General features: G+C 36.8%; 1 protein-coding gene across 1 annotated transcript in view; it reads left to right on the top strand.

Annotated features, from left to right (window-relative positions):
* LOC109298975 (CUB and sushi domain-containing protein 3-like) overlaps nt 1–10,945 on the top strand; it is a 290,449-nt gene that overhangs the window by 143,710 nt on the left and 135,794 nt on the right. Inside the window, exons 18-20 of the mRNA XM_019519415.1 lie at nt 1,546–1,734; nt 2,440–2,586; nt 5,719–5,907. Coding sequence (XP_019374960.1) covers nt 1,546–1,734; nt 2,440–2,586; nt 5,719–5,907 — 525 coding nt within the window. The remainder of the gene's footprint in view (nt 1–1,545; nt 1,735–2,439; nt 2,587–5,718; nt 5,908–10,945) is intronic.

Genomic DNA, 10,945 nt, shown 5'->3' with positions numbered 1-10,945 from the left:
TTCCTCCCCTTCCACCCTCTTCCCCCTGCCCCACCCCCCCCAGGCCCCCAGAGCATTATGGCTATAGTCAGTGACAGTTAATACAGATGGGTTACAATATATTCTCTTGCATAGCTGCATGTGGAAGATGAATAACTCCAGGCTCTGCTGTGAAAAATAAGGAAAACAATTCCTTGGAGTGAAATAAGGTTGTGCTAACCAGTAGTTGATGACAAAAAATGAAACCTACAATGGGAAAGGGTGCAGGCAGTACTTTTCTTTTCAACCAGCATGATATTTATTCATATTCTGGGGTCCATGTTTTTCACTCTCCCTGTTTCTGGCTGGCCAAGGGTAATGCTTAGTTCATTTCTTGTTTTCCATGGCTGACTATAGGAACAAAAGCTGTCAGCAATAAAGAACTTGGGACTTTTGGTCTGCATTTCTCTAAACTTCTGCTTCAGCTGACCAACACCTAGTCATCCAAGAAAGAATCTGTCTCTTTGTTAGATCGGAGAAAAATACGGGGCTGTTTGAACTTGAAAATGTACCATACTACAAGCAAATGCATTGTAGTGTGCACATCTCATTAGAAAATAAAAAGGGTGATTTAAGGATATAATGGATTAGATGTGCATGATGAATCAATCTTGTAGTAGTATATCAATTATATTTACGAAGATATAAGAATACCATCATACATGGAGTTTCAAAAATCCTGTGTTATATATTATAGCTGCTTTTAAAACATAAATGACAGAAACCCTTTGGCAGAGTTCTTGATTTTTGTTGTTGTTAATCCTAACCCTTATTTTTAAGGACCTGCTCCTTGTTTGATTAGACCTCTTCTATTCCGTTTTAAATAGCATTAAGAAAAGATTAGTTGAGCAGCCCAACATCAGGCAGAGTCAGTGGCAGAGCCAGGAATAGACTAGAAAGTTCTTCTTCTCGCTCGGTGCTATGAGACATTGAATCAAAGAAGGGGCACCAAATGATCCATGAGAACTGACAGCAATTTTGAGTCAATTTCATTGCTGATCAAAGCAACAGACAATCTAGGAATTGCAAACATGGAAAAAATATTATTATAGGCCAAAGGCAAAAAATATTTTTGTTAAATTAATAATGATGTCTTTCAAATAAACTATGATTTGTTATTTATAGTCTGATAAGCAGAGACTACACTGATGCCTTTTAGTTTGGTTCACAGTATTTTCATATCTATTGTTATTATGAAAAGGAATAAAAATGCCATTGTTTATTGTCTGAACAATCCAGCAAGACTTATTTAACCCACAGTCTGAAAGAACAGTATGTCATTTAGATAATATAAAGAAAATAAAGTCAGTGATTTCTCAGGCTTACCCTGTTTTTCATGGCAAGCTTAAAAATACTTGCTAATGCTGTACAAGTTTTGTCTGCTGCTCCTTAATTAACTGTGTGATGGTGTTCCCTGTTATGGAAATGAAATTACTAGGCAGATCCTTAGAAGTTAGAAAAATATCATTTCATTCATAAAAAGATAGTTGTTACTAGAGATTGTGAAATAATCTTTGTGCTTCACAGTGCTCTGCCCTGCCAATGAAATGCGCCTAGATTCAACCGGCGTCATATTGAGCCCTGGTTACCCTGACAGCTACCCAAACCTCCAAATGTGTGCATGGACCATTACTGTGGAAAAGGGTTACAACATCAGCATGTTCTTTGAATTCTTCCAGACAGAAAAGGAATTTGATATACTTGAGGTGTTTGATGGTAACTACACAATTCACAACTTTAGATACTGTTTTATATATTCCTTTACCACCCCTGACTCCCTAAGATTTGTGCATGCCATTACTATTTTGCTTGTTTGGGTTTTTTCATTCATTTCTCAAGCTAGAGGTCAACAACCTTTTGGAGTGACAGGCTGGGCATTTGCAACATAAATGCTGCCATGGGCTGCCTATCACCCACCCCTACCCTCAGTCCCCTACTCCTCTGATCCCCTCCCTGCTCCATGCAGCCCTCTGCTTACTGCGTGCCACCAAAAACCATGCCAAATATCAAAGGGAAATGACAAATGTAGTGTCAAGGGCACAGAGCAAGAGGCTTTAAGTTGCCACATTAATTTCACCTATGCCCCCCACCAGCTTCCAAATCAGACCTTCACAGGCTGATCCAAGCCCTTTGTGAGCCAGATCCAGCCCATGGACTGTACATGGCCAACACTTGGTCTAAATAAGCATTCTTTAACTTGGTGAGCAGAAGTATTGGATTACATCATTTGTTTCCAGCCTACATTACTTGTATATTTAAAAATTAACACATGTGCAATGCATTCTGTAATATACTGCATGTAGCTACTGTAAACTCCATTATTACTTTTTTTTCATTTACCAGTTGCTTAAGGAACATTTTTTATATTGCTAATTTTAAAGTTTTCATTTTCCCTTTTTTTTTTCATCCTCTTGTACCCAGGTCCAAATAGTCACAGCCCATTGCTTATTTCCCTTAGTGGAGACTACTCATCCACTCTTAATATAACCAGCAATAGTCATGAAGTGTTTCTTCGTTGGTCAGCAGATCACGGCACAAACAAAAAAGGTTTCAGGATAAGATATATAGGTATGTAAGTCAAATGTGTATCTGTGTATATTTCCCCAGTCTACATAAAACTTAATTATGGAACAGACTTGCTTATGTTAAAAGATGCTCTAGGCTGCTTTTATGTCACTAGACTTTCAAAATACAAAAGGAAATCAAATATGTTTTATATTTGAACCAGATAAAATTGATTCAGTGTAAAATAATATTCTAAGCGGGATTTATATACAAAATATGCTCTTATAAAGAGTCTGTGCTTAAATTTATGATGTTCAGAACAACAACAACAAAAATAGTAGTGACCTGGGGTCTTGTTTTTCATTAAATCTGGACAAGACTTAATTTGACTTCTAACCAAAGGGGACAGAGTTCCTGCAATGTGCGCAAAGGAAGGCATAAAAGAAGTGCTGTGCTGGGGAAGCGACCAGACTTGTTCTAATGATGGAACCCTAAATACAGTACATATTTTGCCATTGTTTGATAAACAAGTATCATATTGGTAAAATCTTCAGTATTGCTACCTGGCACAACTCCTGGCTGCTACTTTATTCACAGAAAAAGAAGCAACAAAAATTAAACAGAAGATGGATAGATACAACAAAGGTAGTCATTGCCTCCATGTTATTGAGGAATGCTCTGCCTTCCATGCTGCCATCCTTGTATGACATAGCAACATGGACCCTCTCATGGCAAGGGCCTGAATTATTGTCATAGGAAAACAAGTGATTGGTATTTAATTTCTATTCAATTACTGGAATACTTTCCACCAAAGAATAAATGTTTGCTTCTTGTGCCTTGGTGGTGATTTCAGCCAAAAGGTTAGAAGAAGCATTTGATCCATTAAATTTAAAGTTCAGAAGAAGCAGAAAGACACTTGATATTGCAACAAAGAATGTGTCAAAGAGAAAAATAAAAACGTCTTACCTTCATTGCTTCAATTGAATATATTTATTGATATAAACATAGGCTGATACTTAACACTTAAATGCCATAATTACACACAACATACATTTTTCTGGAGGCATTGTCATGGGGGTTAAACAAAGTTTAGGTTTTCATTAATCGTTCTAACATTGGGCTCTTGCAAAAAATCCTTAGGCAATTAAAGACAGTACTGTGGATTAAAAATACTGGGAGAATCACTTGTAAAACAATGTAACTGTCAATACTGAGGACATTAATAGCAGTATATTATTTAACTTTATAAAGGAGACAAAGCAGTGGAGAATAAATCTGGAAATTTTCTGTTTAGTATGCATTTGTTTCTCATCTCCATTTTCAGTTAATTCAAGTGAAGCAGAAAAATAATTAGCTTTGGCACAAAAGTCTATCAAATAGGGTCTGCTCCTTACTACTTAAAGGGAAGCAGATTTTTGGGAGATAAATGTGTTTACAGTGTAGTCAGACGGAGTTCACTGATGGCTAGACACAACATATTACATTGTATTTATTTTCTCTATCCGTAAGGCCTCCTTGATCCTTTGTAGGGGTTGGAAAGAGAACCCTAAGGTTCTGTTTCTAAGGAATATGTAAGGCAGATTCTCAACACTTTAGTTGGAAATAATGGTTGGTGGACCACAGGGAGGGAAGGAGGTGACTTGGTTTTATGTCACTAGCAAATACTGCAGAAACCACCAGCGAACAGGATGGATCCCTGTTTTTCATGATAAAAATAAAGTTAAGTCTGTATGAACTAAATTTTTATTAGTTCATTAGTAATTGTTGACTTTATATTTCTTATATTCATAACTTATTTTCTATAATCTGAAACAAAAAACTTTTGTTTATACTTTGCTCTTTTGATTTATTCAGAGCATTCTACTTAATAGTAACTATTTATATAATTATTTTTAAATTGTCATGGGACAAAATATGCGTGTGTTATGTTATTTAACTGAGAAATTAGTATTGTACAGTTATGCAAATGAGTAATGACTTCATCTTTGCCATCTTGCATCCAAATCCCTGAAGACTTATAAAAGTCTTATGGTTTGCTTTCAGTAAAATCATTTCCTGAAGAAATTAGTCTTCATTGTAGATAAGGGGGCAAAACAAGGGCCTTTAGCAAGTTTTATTAGCGCTTGTATAAAGACTATACAATTTTAAGTGCACAACCCCTCTGGGTTCACTATATACATCTATAAACCAGTAGTACCTTGTATGGGGTACTTGGCATTAAATTTGCCTCAGTGACTAGTAATGAACAAAAAAGGTCCAATTATCTTTTTACTACAATAACAAATGGGCAACAAACAATGAATGAAAACCTTACAAGAAAACATTAAAAACCACAATATATGTACCTTATACTGCTCCTTGATGGCAAATAAGCTGCAAACCAGCTTCACCGTCCCTGAGAACTACTTCTTTTCTGAGTTTGTAATAGGGAACCAAAAAAGAAGGAAAAAAATGCTAAACTGAAATAGCTGCTCCTGGACACCTCCACTCTGTTCCAGTTCTTAATGTTTAGTTCTTGATATTCATGCCTGAAACTCTAGGTTACACGGGATCCACCACCTTCTTACCGTAGCTATTCAACCCTCTGAGAGATGCTTTCAGTACTGGTTGAATCCACCTTCATTGGTGCCTCTGGATGGAACCAATGGACTTATGGATCCACGATTTATATTTGGATCCAATTTACATTTTTTTTCCCCATCAGGGCCTCAGATCAGGGTGCATGTGTCTCTGGTTGAGAGATAAGTTATTAAAATTTCCTGGGACCTCTTTCAGTTCCTGGGATACTGGATAGATTTTTTCACTCTGACAGCAAGAGGCTTGATCAGTCAATGTTTTCTACTGAACACACCAGTTCAGACAAGAAGACTCTGCCCTTTCTCACAAAGAGTCTCACAGAACTCATCCCCCCCGCCCCACCCGGGGTGGGGGGCAACCTCTCACACACTCTCAAACCTACTTGCTAGGATAGTGGTTACTTCCCTTATCCTCAATGGTACACCCTATGTATGCATTAGTCACCCCCATTAATCAAGAGGGTTTTTCAGGCCTTCCCAAGATGGCTGTGTTTTGAAAAGTTCCCTCCAATAGCACAGACACATGCCTGCAGAATTTAGTAAGAGTTTGTGAAGAAATTGAATAAGATTGTCAGATTTAGGTACTAAATTTAACACAGGATTTTGTTTTCTTTTAAAGCTCTTTATTGTAGTACTCCAGAGTCCCCTCCCCATGGATTCATTGTCAGTCAGACAGGCGGACAGCTAAACAGTGTCGTTCGTTGGGCTTGTGATCGAGGTTTTAGGCTTGTTGGGAAAAGTACTGCTGTGTGCAGGAAATCTCCACATGGATATTATACATGGGATGCACCAGTTCCAGCTTGTCAAGGTAAATATGCTTAGTCCCAAATTGATGTATACACATTACTAAACTATTTTCTTATCTTCTGATTTGGGCCATAAGGTTTTCTGAGTTAAAGTGAATAAAAAGCAAAAAAATGAAAATTTAAAAATATTCTGTATGTAAGCGCAAATCCTCAGTAATGCAATCCTACAAACACCAATTATAAATCAAATATTTTAATAGATTCTATTCAGGTTAGCAACTACTGATTTTATAATGAGTGTCACATTTTGCAAACAGAGAATGATAAAAAATGTAGGTTCACTTGACTTATTACTAAAAACTGGAGCTGAACCTTTTTGGAGGTTGAGAAAAGTTTACTTAATTTAGCTTGTTTATTTGTTGGCTTGCTTTTTTCTTTCACTTTCCTTAGTATTGAGTTTTTCCTCTGGGACTAGTATTAGAAGCACCAAAGAACAGAACACTTGTGTTATCATTCTTGGTTAAGACTGACACAGCAACTATATAAAACTAAAAACTATTGAGACTGGTAAAGAAAGAAAAGAAAAATTGATTTTTTAAAAAAATTGAACCAGCTAATCATTTTTATGTCTGTTTAATCTGTTGAGGTTCAAAATTATTTTTATTTATGTATGTATGTATTTATTTTGAGGAATAGCTTGGAGCAGAATTTTTCAAATTAACTATATATATATATATAATGTCTTTGAAATAACATAAAAGTGCAATATGTTTTCCTTATCAATGAGATGGAAATGATTATTTAAATAACAACCTAGTAAGGTTTTAAAGCAATTTTGTAGAACTGCTATTGTGTTCGTAATGTGTATCTACGTTCATAATTGCCTAGGAAATGATTGGGATCTTGCCCATGAAAAAGTGTAAAGATATTGTCTACATCTTGTACAGTTTCTTCTGTAGCAAGGAATTTATGTCACCATACTGCATAACGTGGAAAGACGTGATAATTCTTTTTTGTATTTGTACAGAGTTCGTAGACTCTGCCAATCACATAAGCACAGAAATGACAGACCTTCATTAGGGATGTTTCAACCAAGTGCTACCTAAATGCATGCAGACATTACCTTCCTACTGACCTTTTGAGAGAAGTGAAATTTAAATTTATTCAATGTTAATTCCCCACAAGTAGTTTCATGCAATAAACTTTTTAACTGATTGTTTTTCTAGATATAATCCCCTTCCCCCTCCTGCCATCTCTATCAACTTTGAAGCAAACTCCATGTCAACAGCTGCTGTGATAATTTATATTCTATAAAGATATAAAAAGCTAGAATGTTTTCCCAGATTTCAAGTGCCCAAAATGAAATGCAATTTTATATTTGCTCTGTGTTATTCTTTAACCTTTTTTGATTGTTGGTGAATAAATATGTATGAGGACATTTTTCATGAGTGCTAGCCATAAATCTTGATCAGACTTTTAACTACATGACTCAAGCAACTTGGAGGTGGAGTTATGTTTACTAAATGAAAATTCCATATTTAATTAACATATTTATTAAAGCTCATAAATGGAAATAACTGCATAACTGAAGCCTAGATTTTAAGAACAAATTAGAAGACATATTTATTAATTGCTTCAGAGTTGATCATGTACAAAGATTATTACATAAACTGTTGAAGATTTTAAATTTAGTATAATTTTAGGTTAATTAAATGCCAATTAATTACAGTTAAGTATTTAATGAGGGTTAACTATGATGCATGCTAAGAACTTAATTATTCCCTCAGTTGTCTCTATTTCCAGCAGGTCCCTGTTCATAAAAAGCGGTCACAGAAGTGTTATGTCTCCATGACTCATGTTCTATTAGAGAACTCAGATTCTGCCTATACATCTCAGAGTCTACCTATATTGTAGGGCTGTACGAAGCTTCAGTCCCTGAATCGATCTGGCGGAGATTCAGCCCAATTTGGTGGCCGAATCTCAGAATCCAAATAGAATCAAGAGACCCTTTAATCTCTTCCAATAAAATCAGAACCCTCTGAATCAATTCAGAGAGATTCAATGATTCAGACACAGACACAGCTTTAAATGTTTTTTCTACATACCTCAAGGTACCAGGTGGCTCGTGAATGCTGAGATGCTGGGGCACATGGAGTGTCCCACAGGAGCACAGGGAGGCTCCCCAGCACACTCAGCAGCAGACCCAGAAGTGGACCAGAAGCACTTCTGGTCCACTTCCGTGTCTGCCGGGGAGCGCGCCACCCGGCTCAGTGACTGGTGCCTCCTAGGTCCCCCCATGACCAATCACCGAGCGAGAGAGATGGGGGCGGGGGGCAGTGCACTTGGCTTCCGGCCCACTTCCGGGTTTGCTGCTGAGCATGCGGGGCAGCCCACTGCACTCCTGTGGGACACTTCATCTGCCCCACCAACTCAGTGTTCACAAGCCGTGCCTGGTACCTTGAGGTATGTAGACAAAACATCTTAAAGCTGTGCTTATGGCCAAATCACTGATTCTCTGAATCAGCATTGAATCTTCAGATATGGATTCAGCAGAATTGAATCAGGGACAGTGATCCAAATCAATGAATCTAATCACTGTCTCTGATTTGGGCCTAATCTGAATTGAATATGGCCCATTTTGCACACCCCTACTATATATCTCTAGAAGTGGTTCCTACTGGTTAGACTGTGTTTAAGGCATCTAGAAATGATCTCATTTACTTTTGTATTCAGGCATCACAGCATCTGCTTGGTTCAATTTTAAATTTTGGCCTCATGACTCCAGGTTTCTATACCCCTAGACCTAGAATACAGTCACTGAACTTTTGTAGCACACTTCGATATTTGCTATTTATTTGGAAAAAAGAATTGCACTGATTGCATTGTTCGTGCTGTTACATGGGAGGATGGAATTACCCTAAATATAGTACCGTGTTGTGTGAGTAAGGAATAGTGCATTCCAGAGCTCCCAGGTACACAAACTAAGAACACAGCCCTTCTGCTCTTTTAAGACCATGCAGCTTGGGCTTCTTTTGCCAGCTGTGCAAGTTTTTGAAGATGAATTTCAAGGCCATGACCCCAATCTTCTCTTCTATTCATGGAGTAACTATCAAAGCCACTTTCAACTGGATCTTGCAGGTCTGAACTCAGAAACTGGTTACAACAAAGATAAAGTGAACCAGAAACCCTCCTACACTTTGCACACCATAGAAGGGAAAACATGCAATCTGACCCTTAAAGTGCATTTTTATAGTAATGCATCCTATTCTGTGCTAATCCCAGTCATTTAATAATCTCTTGTTCTGCAGTAGTCCTAGTTCATCTGTTGACTAGTGATTTCTAGTCAAGTCCAATGATCAGGTCAGTTTAGGTGTATTTTAGCTATTGATAAACAGGATGATGCAGTCAAATACATCAGAGAAGAGAAAAAAAACAAAATAAGGGGCTTGTAAATCCAAATTCCCAGAATGAGTTATAATTATTTAATATGATTTTCCTCCATCCTACTCTTTCAGAGTTACTGACACTACATCCATTTCTACATAAGCATTTGTGGTGTACAAAATCCATACATGACAGAATATTTAAATCAATGTCATCTTCATAAATATGGACACACATTACATAAGGGCATGTGTATATCCATACCCTCAGACCCATCTGTCTTCTGCATTTATAGCTGTGCACTACAGACATTAGAATATAAATGTATTGTCTGAGTGTCCAGCCTCATTTTTAATTATGCAAAGTGGCTGCAAACCTAAGTCAGTCAGTAGGAGCTTCCAGCAGTTTACTGAACACCATTATGATGACAGAGCTCCGAAAGAGTGAGTGGAATTGCAGTGTGAATGCAGTCATTAACTTACAAATATAGAAATCAAAGTTTATAATTCATATAAAGTGTTTTAATATTTATAAAAATATTCTCAATCCTCAGCTTCTTCAATTCCTTCCAAAGAGTTTAAAAATATCTTCTCACTAGTTATTGATTATATTCCTTGACATAATATCAGCATTACTTGTTCTTGACTCCATGTGTTTGTTTAGCTGTTTACCTCACTGATAGATGATGTCTCACACAGGCCTATCCACAAATCGATGGTAATTTGTGTAATTTCTTGTGCAGGTATCAGACACAATGCTGTGAAGCTGAAATTTAGGAAAAATATGTCAAGCAAACAAAGCAACACATAAGAAAATCTGAAAGATTCCCCTGCCTATTTCTCAGTATTATAAAGTGTAATGGCTGTAGTGATTGGTATGCCAAAGATGCTAACCCATAAAACAAAAAGTACAGAATGTATTGACCTGAATGTTAAAATCATACTCTTCAATGTACAGCAACACATTTTTTTTCTCAAACAAATAACATTTGACAGCCAAAATGCTCATTTTTTATAATGGTAAGGGAAAAAAAGTTGGTATGCAGCATGGTAAAAAGAACATTATTTACTTCTAGAATTTTTTATATGGTTCTTTCATACATAATACACAAAAATGGATGCAATATTTGGGTTTCTTTTTGGTTTATTTATTTGTTTCTGACAAGGGGTGATATATTTATTCCACAGAACACAATTGCACACAAACAGCTGTACAGATCATTTAATGGCATCCTGGATGCCAAAGAAATTACTGTTAATTATTACAATGATTTGCTTGGGAATTCAGAGGAAACTCAGTTTTCTTTATCCTTGTTCTTATTTTCTGTGGTGAGGAAAGTGAGCAACACTGTTGAAATACCAAAGTCCAGATTAGTGAGCCTCTAGAGAGTTTTTCAAGCAGCTTGGTTTGAGTCTGTTGCTGGTAAACAATTGAAGCAAGCATGGATCTATAATGTTGTCCATTTAATGCTGACACCAGTCACTGACTGACTGGGTTAAATCCCATTTCTCTTTCCTACATGACATGGGAATAGCTATATAACTTCAGTTTTTGGAATTTATGTGCAGTTTGAAACTTAGTTTTGCCCTCACTAGCCTACTGCACATGTTTGCTAGCACTAAACACTTTTTGGGAGGCTTCATGGGGAAATAGGGTTACCCAAATATGGTTACAACATTGAACGAGTCCTAACGTGTAATCTGAGGGGGGGGGGGG

The sequence above is a fragment of the Gavialis gangeticus genome, unplaced genomic scaffold (assembly GCF_001723915.1).
Source record: "Gavialis gangeticus isolate Ggan-Ray unplaced genomic scaffold, GavGan_comp1, whole genome shotgun sequence".
Classification (NCBI taxonomy): Eukaryota; Metazoa; Chordata; order Crocodylia; family Gavialidae; genus Gavialis; species Gavialis gangeticus.
Note: the sequence above shows the minus strand (reverse complement) of the source record. Positions and strands in the feature narration are given on the sequence as shown.